General features: G+C 41.8%; 1 protein-coding gene across 1 annotated transcript; it reads left to right on the forward strand.

The window, feature by feature from the left end:
• The first annotated feature begins 1265 nt into the window (after window positions 1-1265).
• On the forward strand, window positions 1266-11559 carry SEC13 (SEC13 homolog, nuclear pore and COPII coat complex component). Its single transcript, XM_079963955.1, has 9 exons — window positions 1266-1423; window positions 3023-3067; window positions 4160-4275; window positions 5426-5577; window positions 6486-6619; window positions 7310-7443; window positions 8537-8657; window positions 10003-10149; window positions 10787-11559. Exons 1-9 carry the CDS (start codon window positions 1421-1423, stop codon window positions 10895-10897), a joined length of 963 nt encoding a protein of 320 aa, XP_079820081.1. The 5' UTR covers window positions 1266-1420; the 3' UTR covers window positions 10898-11559.
• The last annotated feature ends 1259 nt before the right edge of the window (window positions 11560-12818 follow it).

Consider the following 12818-nt stretch of genomic DNA (forward strand, 5'->3'; position numbering starts at 1 on the left):
TGAAGAGTCTTTGGTGAGGTACTTTATCAAAAGCTTTTTGAAAGTCTAAGTACACAATGTTGATAGGATCATCTCTATCTATATGCTTGTTGACACTGTCAAACAACTTTCTGAAAGTTTTGTGAGGCAGGACTTACCCTTGCAGAACCCATGTGGATTCTACTTCTGCAGCACTTGTTCTTCTATGCTTGGTAGTTACATCTTTAATGATACTGTCCACCAATTTTCTCACAACATATATTAAACTAATTGGCTGCTAATCTCTCAGATTCCCCTGCTTTCCAGTCTGCACGTGTGGGGCTGATAAATTTTATATATACAGTGGTACCTCGGGTTACATACGCTTCAGGTTACATACGCTTCAGGTTACACACTCCACTAACCCAGAAATAGTGCTTCAGGTTAAGAACTTTGCTTCAGGATAAGAACAGAAATCAGGCTCTGGCGGCGCAGCAGCAGGAGGCCCCATTAGCTAAAGTGGTGCTTCAGGTTAAGAACAGTTTCAGGTTAAGAACGGACCTCCAGAACGAATTAAGTACTTAACCCGAGGTACCACTGTATTTTCTGGTAAAAAGATCAGCAATCTCCAGTGGATGCCATCCAGACCCAGAGATTTGAGAGCTTTTCTATTGCCAAAAAGTCCTAGAATTCTTGCAGTGCTATTTGCCTCAGTTTCTCATTCTTGAATAAGTTCATTCAGGCCCAGAGGTTGTATCCTACATCTTCTGCTGTGAAGAAGAAAGCCAATTTCAGCTTCTCTTGCATACATTCACTCCAATATACAAATGCGTAACCCATTTTTAGCTTCTTAGCAGCAGTTATGAGGCAAGTCACGATTGCCCTTGGGAGCCAGGGAAGTGTATTTATAGGTGGGAGGCTCAAATGTTGTTTTCAGCCACTGTGCTCACTTCGAGTAAGTCACCCTTGCCCTACCTCGTAGGGAAATCGCAGGGAGTTGGGCGGGAGAGAGGGACAATGCCAGTATAATTTCCTTTGTGGGGGGAAAGGGCTGCGTGAGAGCACGAGGAAACAATTCTTAATTTTACAAAAGTTGGAACGGGAGCTGAGCGAGAACAACTGAAGCGGCATGAGGGGGGGGGGCTGAGGTGGAATTTGAACTCGGGGCTCCCCAAAGACCCGCCATGAGCACAGCGCCCGCAGGTGCCAGTGGCTGAATTAACAGAGAGAACGGACTGCCAAGGGAGAGCGGCCTCCGCCCGTGAGGAGCCGATGGGAAAGGAGGGCGGAACGAGCGGCAAGCGGAACCTTTGCGCGCGCAGCAGGAAGACCGTTTTTCCCCTGCCGGGAGGCCTTCATCGTGGGACGCGCGTCTCGGCGGCGGTTTGCCACGTCTGTGAGCGGCTGAGAGCGAGAGAGCGGCTGGTGCAGCTGGAGACTCCCCTCCGCCCCGGCCGTCACCATGGTGAGGGGGCGCTCCGAGAGGGATAAAGAGGGGCCGTCGCCCACTTCCCCGCGCTGAGCCCTTCGGGCCCGGCCTTCCTAGCCCCCGGCGCGGCTTGCCCAGGGGGTGGGGGTGCCCTGGGCGGGGGTGGGGAGGACGCGCTTCCCTGGTGCTGGACGTGGGGTTGCCCCTAGTAACGGGGCATCCTCGCACGCCTTTTCCCAAGGGATGCCAAGCCTGCAGAGGGTCCTCATCACCGCTACCCACCACACATGGGTTTTAGGGAAGCTTTTAATATTTGATGAATTACTGTATTTTAATATTTTTGCTGGAAGCCGCCCAAAGTGGCTGGGGAAACCCAGCCAGATGGGCAAGGTATAAATAAATTATTATTATTATTATTATTATTGATTGGGGGGGCTGGCTCGGGGGAAAGAGCCGTCGCCCACTCCTGGGCTGAGCCCCATCTCCCGAGCAAGCCACATATTACCCAACAGGGACACCCTCATGTACTTGTTACACCCCTGTTTTCCCATAGGAGGGGGGGTCAGTGAGCATGACACATACACACACACAAACACTGTTTTACGTGGGTAAAGGATTGGCTTTTCTTGTTTGCGTGTGTTTACTTTCGCAGTAGCTGCGCCGCTTTAAAAACATAAGGTGCCTGTTAAGAACAAAGCCTACCCAAGGTCTGGGTCAGCTCCAAAGGGTCTGGTATCTTGTCTCTTAACAGGAAGCCCACAGCCAGGACATGAAGGCAGTAGTGCTTAGTGCACCCCCCTGCTCCCACATTAACAGATGTATTTGCTGGAAGTTCCATTTAACTGCCATATTCAATAGCTGCTAAAGGGTCTATTGTCCATGCTTTTGCCTGGTTCCCCTTTAAATAATCTAAGTCAGGAGACTTGCCACAAGTGTGGGGCCTGATCCAGCCCTCCCCTCCAATTTTCTGCCCCCCCACCCCTGGCTGCAAAAAGAAGAAAAAATAAAGCTGGTAGTGCTGGGGTGAATGGAGCCCAGTGCTATAAATATGTCGTGGATAAAGCTATTAGGGTTTACTAGTCATGGCAGCTATTTAATCTCTAGTATCGGAGACAATTTGTCTCTGAATTGGTTGCAGAGAATCTTGGTGGAAGTTCAATTGAGCTCATGTCCTCCTTGTGGGAATATTGCAGCAAAGGTGTCTCACGGGCCACTGCAAGAACTGAAAGCTGGATTAGATAGGCCTTTAGACTGATCTAGCGGGGTTCATCTTATGTTGTTTTATACATATATATATATATATATATATATATATATATACACAGTGCAGCAGGAAGCTTTCTGAAGTGCAAGTTTTAACTTGCTATGTCACATTCTACCTCTACTGATCTCAGAATGATGTCAATGAAGATCCACAGGTTGCTGAGTTCAGAAAGTGATTGTACGCGTGGGGATGCTGCAAAGTCACCTGAGGGTTAAATCAATTTCAACTTTTTGGACACCCATTAAACAATGCAGTCAAACCTTACATAAAAACGTGAAGCAAAAGATGGCATGTTTTAATCATTGAGTGAAACTCTAGGGTCGGACTCTATTATTTATTTTAAAATGTCTTGCTGTATATTTTCCTACTAGGTGTCTGTAATTAATACAGTGGACACTTCTCATGAGGACATGATCGTAAGTATTTGCTTTTTTTTAAAAAAAAATCCCCTCAAAAAAAGTAAGAAATCGTAATGATTAACTTTATTTTAAAAGAATGAAGTAAATGACAGAACATTTGTCCTAAGCAACTGTCTTAAAGGGACCACCTATTTCAGTTGTGAGATGAGCTTGGAAGCAGTGGTGGGAATGGTAGGGGCAAAGTGAAATAGCAAGCTTGAATCCAGGGAGAGAGTTGAGCATGCTGTGGCTAAGTTCCCTTTGGATTTTATGTTTAGGAAAAGTCTTGCTTTGTGACCTTTTTAATAGAACCAGCATTTTGTTGTATATAGAGAAGGGTGATACAATGCTTTTTATGTGTTATGGTTTTTGGAAACTGTGACAATGAGCAGAAAATGCTTTTTTTAAAAAGCAAAAAACTATAGCAGTAGGAGCTATATGGCTGAGTGGGTAAAATGCAACCGAGGAAGGCACAACCCATCGGCATTCTCTGCATTGCAATTTCTTCCAGAACTGGGCTCTGTCATAATTCCCATTTGTGTCAGTCAGGACTTAGAGTTGTGTACATCTGGTGTGAAAAGCTGTTAATGGCAATCTTGCTACAAGCCTTATCCAGGGTAAATAATGGATACTTTCTGAGTGAGTAGTAAGTAGCTTTCCAATCCTGCTCCTACCATTAATTTAGTTGACTATTTGGTGCAGGTTCTATTCTATATTATTGCAGCTTAGCCATGTTGTATCAAAATAGCAGATAATATTGTGGCATAAAGTTAACATGGCCTTCCCAATAATTCTAAACTGCTTTATACTCTCCATCCTTAAATTTTACCTATTCCCACTAGAAGCTGAGGTGGTCAGGGCAATTTCTGCCTTCTTGAGACTCTATCCCCGTTTTGCCTGATAGTCATCACTATAGTCTGGTACGATATTGGCTGCAGTTGGGTTTTCCAGGAAAATGTTGTGTGATTACACTTTTTCATTGTACTGCACTGTGATATTCAGCATTTTACACATTTGGATTTGTTGCTTTTAAGATTTTAAAATCAGTTGTATTAATTGATCAATCCAGAATTTATAGATGATCATGAAAGCTTCTTTATTACTTCCCAGCATGATGCTCAGATGGATTATTATGGCATGCGGTTGGCAACTTGTTCCTCAGACAGATCAGTGAAAATATTTGATGTAAGAAATGGAGGGCAAATTCTCATAGCTGACTTAAGAGGGTGAGTCAGTTAAATACAACATAATCCTATGACAAATTCCCCATTTTCAGCTTCTGCTTAGGGGTACAATTAATGGCTTTGGGGGCAGAGTGGTGAAAACGTAATGTGCTTTGTTTACATACACAATTTTCAATTTGCTTGATAATGTCTTCCTTCAAAGCTGTTTAGCAAAACACTTCTTTGAAAGTGTATCATTTATGATTGGCTAAAATAAGCCTCAGAATTACTTACACGTCTCATATTTTGCAATTTTCAGTTACCACAGTCTGAGGGAGAGAAAACCTTTTTCTTTCAAGGGTTGCATTTCTTGGCGGTATCTATTGGGACTGCATGCCAGCACAAACTCCTTTTCTGACACCCCTTTCCTCTCCCTCTCTGTCCTGCTGTGCCCAGCGCACTGCTAAGAGGGAAGGACAGATCACTCCCACAGGGGGCTTTCTCCCCCTCCTTCCATCACTCTACCAATTTCAGCCCCCCCCCCCCCATTTTTTCCTTTCCTTGCCAGAGCTTCTTGCCAGATCAAATGCAAAAGTTTTCTCTCCCCCATGAAATTAGACCAAGGACTGTACAAAATTAATCTAAGGACTACACACAACTGTCAGGCTTCATGTTCCCCATCCCTAATTTTCGGGGGGGGGGGAGAGATTTCAGCATACAATCATCAGGATAGTGGTGGGGCAGAGGAAAGAATGAACAACAGAAGAGCTGTAGTAAAAGGCATTGGGCATAATGAGTACTACCCTTGGTTGAGGAACCAGAGAGCTGAAATATTTATTTTAGAAGAATTTAGATGAAAGGGATTTTAAAAGAGGAAGAAGATTCTGTGGAATTTGTTGTTAATTTGGCTGATTTGTCCAGCAAATGCCTTGCCCCTGTTTCCCAGACAGTGACTATTTTTGTAACTGAAAATTCCATATATTTCCCTTTAAAAAGGTGTACTAATAGGTACACACTCTGAAATTTTAAAAAATAAAAATATATGGAAAGATACTGAATTTCTGACTACAAAATATCACTTTGATATTTTAGTGGTAATATGTATTCATAAATGAAAATATTTCCATGACACTGAATGGCTTGTAAATGCTCTTGATAATAAAGTCTTGGTGCACTAATATCCCCCCGCCCCAATTCCTTCTGCTTTTTGTAGACACGAAGGCCCTGTTTGGCAGGTTGCCTGGGCTCATCCCATGTATGGAAACATCCTGGCTTCCTGTTCCTATGACAGGAAGGTTATTATCTGGAAGGAGGAGAATGGTACCTGGGAAAAGGCACATGAATACACAGGGCATGATTCTTCAGGTACTGGCGGTTCTTCCTGCTAGCTAGCTGAGTACAGTCGTACGTTGGAAGTCGAACAGCCTAGTTCTTGAATGTTTTGGCTCCTGATCAAAACCCGGAAGTGACTGTTCCAGTTTCCAAACATTCTTTTGGAAGCTTCCTGCAGCCAATCGGAAGCCGTGCTTTGGTTTTCGAATGTTTTGGAAGTCAAACAGACTTCCAGAACAGATTTCGTTCGACTTCCAAGATACGACAATACTTAATTGCTTCAGTTATAATTTTCATGCATTGATTAGAGACTTCATGCAATCATGCTGGTCCTAGATCTTTGTTTGGTCTTCCTTAATTGAGCCTACTGAGCTTCTGTTGCATGTCAGTTGTCCTTTTCTGTGTAATGCTCTATTAAAGACCGAACTTCACAGACAGTGAAAGTAAAATAATTTATTTAGGAAACAAAACCATACCGACTGGAATGGTAATGGCATTTTATTGCATTTTGTTATCATTCTGATTGTGAGCCAGTTTGAAAGGATCTTAGTCCTGGCATGCAGCATAAAAAAATCATCTGTGGTGTTTTTCTGTTATTACAATGCAACTGTCTGCTATCAACCCCATTTCCAGATGTTACATTATACTAATTTTGGTAAAGCGTTACTAGGATCAATAAACTATGTACTGTCTTAAGTGCAGTCAGAGAAATCTACCTTGGTACCATCTAAAATTCCTAAAACTTAGTTGCTATTTAAAAACAAAAGCTTTAAGCATAATGTGACAGACTTTTAATCCACCTAACTAACAAGCCTAGGCTTCTGCTCTGATTGCCTCAGTCATTGCTGACAAATCTATTCAGGTCAAAGTATACATGAATTCCCCTCAACTTTTAAGTAGCCTTTATAAATAATTCAACCAATTGTTGTGTTTTCTGGCAGTGAATTCCGTATGTTGGGCACCACAAGACTTTGGATTGATCCTGGCTTGTGGCAGCTCTGATGGGGCCATCTCTCTGCTAAGCTGCAGTGGTGATGGAACATGGGAAGTGAAAAAAATCAGCAATGCACATACAGTGAGTAATTTTAATGGGATTCTTTCATTGTGTATTTCAGATATGGATGTTTATTTTAATGTCTGTGCAACAATTTTATTCTTTGTAAACTGCATAGAAACCTGTTTTGACATTAAGTTGCATGTAAATCAATATATAATAATCACAATTTTGTTGCAGAAAGTTTTGCTGCTCTGTAGTACTGAAGATAAAATGAAAAGCCACTTTGATAGAATGTCAGATGTCCAAAAACATAGCTAATATGTTTACATATGGGAAGGCCCATACCCCAGTGGCTAGAGTGCATATGTGGAAGAAGGCAGTCCAAAGATCAGTTGCTGATGTTTCCATTTAAGAAAATCCTGGTAATAGGACTGGAAAATATGTCTGCCTTAAAATAAAATAAAAAACAGAGAGCTGGTGCTAGTATAATAGGCAGTAGCTGTCTAGATCCTCTGGCAGTGAAAGGCAGTTTCATAAGTCCAAATAAATAAGATGAAAAAGTTGGCATTGACTCAGGGCCTTCATTTCTCAATATAATTGTACTATTCTGTTTAATGTAAAAGTATTCAGAATAGCATGATAAAGGGCATGCTTAGTATGCTACTTCAGTAAGTATCCTGCCATTATGTTAGTTGTGTTAAGAAATATTTGGATGCTTGCTTTGGCTGCAAATAGGAAGAAACTGCATAAATTTGTGTTCTTGCATAGATTGGCTGCAATGCTGTTAGCTGGGCCCCTGCAGTTGTACCAGGAAGCCTTATAGAACCGCCATCAAGCCAAAAACCAAACTACATTAAGCGTTTTGCATCAGGCGGCTGTGATAACCTTATCAAGATTTGGAAGTAAGTTGTCCTGTCAAATTTACCTAAAGTCTTCCAATATGACGGACCTTTCTTTGTATTTCCTCTTTTCAACCTCCCCCCACCCACACTCCTTCCAAGGTATTAAAATTGCTTTAAAGGGTTTATTTCTGACTAACCTCGCTCACTTTCATTCCAATGTGTGCATCTGTGCATGCACATCCACGTCTTGGAGCCCAAATGGCTTTATCTGGAGTTTCAAATAGCAGCTGTCTTCTGAAGAGACTTACAAAAAATTACCTCCATATTCACAGGCAGCTTCAAATATGGCATGGGAAGCTGCTGTTTAAAACAGAAAGTCCTCCAAAACCCTTATGTTATCATTGAAGTGGGTTGTCGGAACAAGGCTTTATGAAATTCTTCTCCTTTATGTATCTTGGGTATAGGATCAGCCCGTGATTTGTAGTGTTGTAGTGTTGCTTTGACAGAATGGCTGTCCCAACTTTAGGTTTTTGCTCTTGTTTTGTGGAAGGTTAGCATTTTTTATTGTTATTACTGTTATTATTTAAATTTATATAGTCATCCGTAGATCTCAGGGCATTTCACAAAATAAAATTACCATATAAAGAGCGCAAAATACATAATTAAATATAAGAACAAAAACAAACCAAGAATCCCCCCATGCCATGATACATTTAAAAGGATATGGGATGTCAGTCAGCCAAAGGCCTGCTTGAAGAAAAACGTTTTCACTTGGTGCCTAAAGGTGTATAATGAATGCACAAACTGAACCTCTCTGGGGAGAGCATTCCACAAACAGGGAGCCACCGTAGAAAGAGCTTGTTCTCATATTGACACCCTCAAGACCTCTCATGGAAGGAAGCACATGAAAAAGGGCCTCAGAGGATGATCTCAGGGTCTGAGCAGGTTCATATGGAGAGAGGTAGTCCTTGAGTTACTCTGGTCCCAAGCCACTTAAGGCATTATAGGTTAAAACCAACACTTTAAATTGGGCCCAGATAACTGACAGCCAGTATTACAACACTATAATAAGCGTCTGCATGGGAAATACGATGAGAAGATGTTTTGTTTTGCTCTTTCTAAAATTGCACCTTTCTCCCTTGAATCCTGCCAGAGAAGAAGATGGCCAGTGGAAAGAAGAACAAAAACTTGAAGCTCACAGTGACTGGGTCAGAGATGTAGCCTGGGCCCCCTCCATAGGCTTGCCAACAAGTACTATTGCCAGCTGCTCACAGGTAGAGATTGAATGGAGTAAATTATATACAGTTACTTTTCATATAACATTTAGCTACTATAGGCAAAGAAAGCTCCTGAGACCACCACCTTCTGCTTAGAAGCTGTGGTTGGATCCAGAGATTCCATAAGTGAAATTCAGCTAATAGAAAGTTATTTGGAAGATAGGGTTGGGGAAGAGAGAGAGGTGGTTTTCACCAATTCTTCCCTTCCCCTGTATCTCCCCAAAATCAGAGTACAGTGGTACCTCGGGTTACAGACTCCGCTAACCCAGAAATAGTACCTCAGGTTAAGAACTTTACCTCAGGATGAAAACAGAAATCACGTGGCAGTGGCGCAGCAGCAGGAGGCCCCATTAGCTAAAGTGGTACCTCAGGTTAAGAACAGTTTCAGTTTAAGAACAGACCTCCAAAACGAATTAAGTTCTTAACCCGAAGTACCACTGCAGTGTGGAAAGTGGTGCAGAGGGTTTCAGGAAGAAGAGGAGATCAGCAAAAATCACTTCACCAATCCTTCCTCCTCCAGGAGTCTCCACTAGTCTTCAGATTTGGGGATGCATATTTGATGTGCCATGTAAATATATCTATCTATATCTATCTATCTATCTATCTATCTATCTATCTATCTATCTCCCTGCATACGGAAAGCTGGCATGTTAACAGTGATACTTATTTATTTAATACAGTCATACCTCGAGTTACAGATGCTTCAGGTTGCATTTTTTCAGGTTATGGACGTGCCGAAACCCGGAAGTACAAGAATGGGTTCCTTCTGGGTTTCGGCGGTTGCGCATGTGCAGAAGCGCCGAATAGCAACCCACGCGTGCACAGATGTGCCACTGTGGGTTGCGAACGTGCCTCCCGCACAGATCACATTTGCAACCCAAGCATCCACTGTAATAGTAAAAATAGTAAAAGTAAGCCTGCCATGTTCACTTGTACAATGGCACACTTAAAGTTTGAAGCAATATAATCCAGGTAAAACCTATCCAGGGATGGGGAACTTTGCCCTCCAGATGTTGTTTGACACCAACTCCCACCAACCCCTGCCAGTAGGGCCAACGGTCAGGAATGATGGGAATTGTACCCTCTATATATTATTATACTACAAGTTTCTCACCTCTGACCTGTGTCAATATGCTATGTCTGTAAACTTGCTTGTTGGAAATGTATACAGTATTTTTAGGGGCCAACAATTATGGGCTTCTAAATGGTGCAGCCACATGCCTTTGGGATGCTGCCTGAGTGGTTCTGAAAATAAGATGCCCTTGATAAGGAGGCCTTGCTGTATTTAGTGCTGAATGTGAGCTTGCCCTTGTCCTTACAGCTTTGCTTGTTGTTTTTCTAGGATGGCAGAGTTTTTATCTGGATGTGTGATGATCCCTCTGGAAATTCATGGTCACCAAAATTGCTACACAAGTTCAATGACGTAGTCTGGCATGTTAGCTGGTCCATTACTGCAAATATTCTTGCAGTGTCTGGAGGAGATAATAAAGTGAGTGTAAAGCATTTTATTCTTATACTTTCAGTCACATGGCCATATGCAGGTATCAATCTAACTAGTTCTTATGCTCATGAGATCCAAATTTTTCAGTTCTGATCCTTATTTGTTGTCAGAGAATAAACCAGCTTCCCAATTTGGATATATAGGGAAAATAAATTAACAAAAGGCTGCAAGTCTTGCACTTCAGTGTGGGAAACAGAGGAGGAGAGTGCACAAACCCAAGGTTTGTTCTTGATTTACTAAGATAAAGCTTACTATACCAAGATCATCATGTCTAAACCAGGCCTATATCTTCCTAGGTTCTAGCAGTGGGGGGGGGGGGAGAGGAATCTACTTTTTCTAGAAGTTTAATAACTTTTTTAAAAGTTAAAAACAGACATCAGTTAACCATATTTTCACTAAGTTGTATTGACTTTAGCAATGTTGGAAGAAGTTAAATTTAAACATAAGCTTGCCTTGTGTGAATTTACTTGAATCTGTTTGGAGTGGGAATACTGTGCTGCCTCAAATATGGAATGACTGGCAACTATTGGCAAGGGGAAATTTTCAGAATAAACTCATGTTGCCAAGTGCAGTGGATTCTAAAACCTGGGCAAGAACTAAACACTCTTATTCTGATCTTTTACAGGTAACTTTATGGAAAGAATCTGTAGATGGACAGTGGGCATGCATCAGCGATGTTAATAAGGGCCAGGGAGCAGTATCTGCTATTACAGAAGGGCAACAGAATGAACAGTGACAAATGGGTTAACATCAATCCCAAATTATCAATGCAAGGAAATAGACATGATTTTTACTACTTTTCTTATTAAACCAAATTTATTTGATCTGGCACAAGCAAAGCTAACGTTTCAGGAAAGCTATACATACCATAGCATTTTGCCTTAATTGACACTTGATAAAATTCAAGGCAAACTGTACATCAAAAGGTATTGCTCAGTTGCAGTGAGATTTTTTCTTTTTCTTTTAAGCATCACTTCATTTTCTTCATTAATTTGCTGGGAAACTCTTGATAAGCCTTCCATTAACTCCTCTCCATTAGGAGGAGAGGAAAAGTTTCTATGGATCAATCTCTCGCTTTCAGAATGACTTGTTATACTTACTACAGTCTTCTTATCATTTTAAGCCTGGTAATGTTTTCTCTTTCAACAAAAAGAAAGAAACTCTGCATCAGATGCCTAATACAGAATTTGAACTTAAGCAAGAGAGATGGAGACTGCCATTTAAACGTGGAGAAGGATTACCAGAAATTCAAAGTTGCTTTTGTTCTACAGTTTGCCCTTCTATTAGTTGCAAGTACTTGTGAAATTGACCTCCAAAATATTATCAAGCTAATAAACTCTAAGCCACTTTGTGTACCTCTTTTTGTTTAAAAGAAAAAATAAAGTCTGATCAAAACAATCTCAACTGTTTGGAAAGAAGGCTACTTTTTTACAGAGGTTATTTTATATATTTTCTCCCCCTGTAAATATGTATCATCAAGTTATTGGTCCAAAGCTTGCTTTTCCTTTTGTCCAAAGGTTACTTCATAAACAAGTAGAGTGAAAACAGCAAGAGCTTAAGAAGAGCAAAATCTGCTTGTGTGACAGGGAAGGAGATGGGGCAGCAGTAAAATCTGACCAAGTCAAAAGTATTAAGAGCCAGATATGAGGACAACAATCATTTCTTAAGTCTATTGTCTTTCAAGCAGGCTAGTTCTTTTCAGTCTCCTATTCTGCTTCCGTCAGATATCATGTGCAGTAATGTGTCTGGAGTTTTAGAAGGGTATCAACAATCTGGAATGTGTACAGAGAAGGAAGCCAAATGAAGGTGAGGAGTCTGGAGAGCAACTCCTCCAACTCCTTCAACTTTTCACCATAAAAGAGATTATTTAGATGTGATATGATGACAATCTATCATAAAGATGTTGGAGCCATTTTTTTCTGATGCTCCAGAGGGTAGGACCTGAAGCAACAAATTTAAACACGGGGTGAGTTTCTGCCTGTCACTTGTAGGGGTGAATTTCCTGTGTCAGCACAGGGTTGAACTACCGTACTTTCCTGTGAATAAGACTATGTTTTTCCCCCTTTAAAAATCATTCTAAAAAGTGGGGGTCATCTTATACATGAGTAGTGCATAGGGTGGACGTTTGCTTGGTTGCTGCCGCGTCTGTCAGCAACTATTGTGTGTGTTATTGGTTGGTGCATCAGTGGGTGGTGTTGATTGGCCAACGCTCCAGCAGTTGGGTGCGTGATTGACAGCTTCTACTGGTGATGGGACAGACAGGAGGTGGATTTTGAGATGTGTGCGGGTGAGCGATTTTTAGCAGTCCCCCCCCCAAAAAAAGCTCAACAACTGTATGCCATCTCCCCCCATATTCTTAAATTTGAGTCCCCCAAAATAGGGGGCGTCTTATACATGGGGGTGTCTTATAGATGGAAAAGTACGGTAGTATGGAGGCTCTACCTGGTGCAAAAAGCTATGGATAGATTGCTGATGGGGACAGGCAATATCACCAGCACATAACTGAGGCACTCAAAAGCTTGCACTGGCTGCATACCAGGCCAGGTTCAGGGCTCTTGTGTTAATTTACAAGGCCCTTGACAACTTGGGTGCAGGATACCTCAAGGACTGTCTGATTCATTATAGCCCTGTCTGATCACTGAGGACTTCAGGGGAGT

Source organism: Podarcis cretensis, assembly GCF_951804945.1.
Source record: "Podarcis cretensis genome assembly, chromosome: 2".
NCBI lineage: Eukaryota > Metazoa > Chordata > Lepidosauria > Squamata > Lacertidae > Podarcis > Podarcis cretensis.

What these genes read in the sequence shown, in the direction of transcription:
- SEC13 (XM_079963955.1), top strand. An exon ending in CTCATAGCTGACTTAAGAGG is followed by an intron (nt 4,276 to 5,425) that starts GTGAGTCAGTTA and finishes TGCTTTTTGTAG; the next exon opens with ACACGAAGGCCCTGTTTGGC. An exon ending in AACCTTATCAAGATTTGGAA is followed by an intron (nt 7,444 to 8,536) that starts GTAAGTTGTCCT and finishes GAATCCTGCCAG; the next exon opens with AGAAGAAGATGGCCAGTGGA.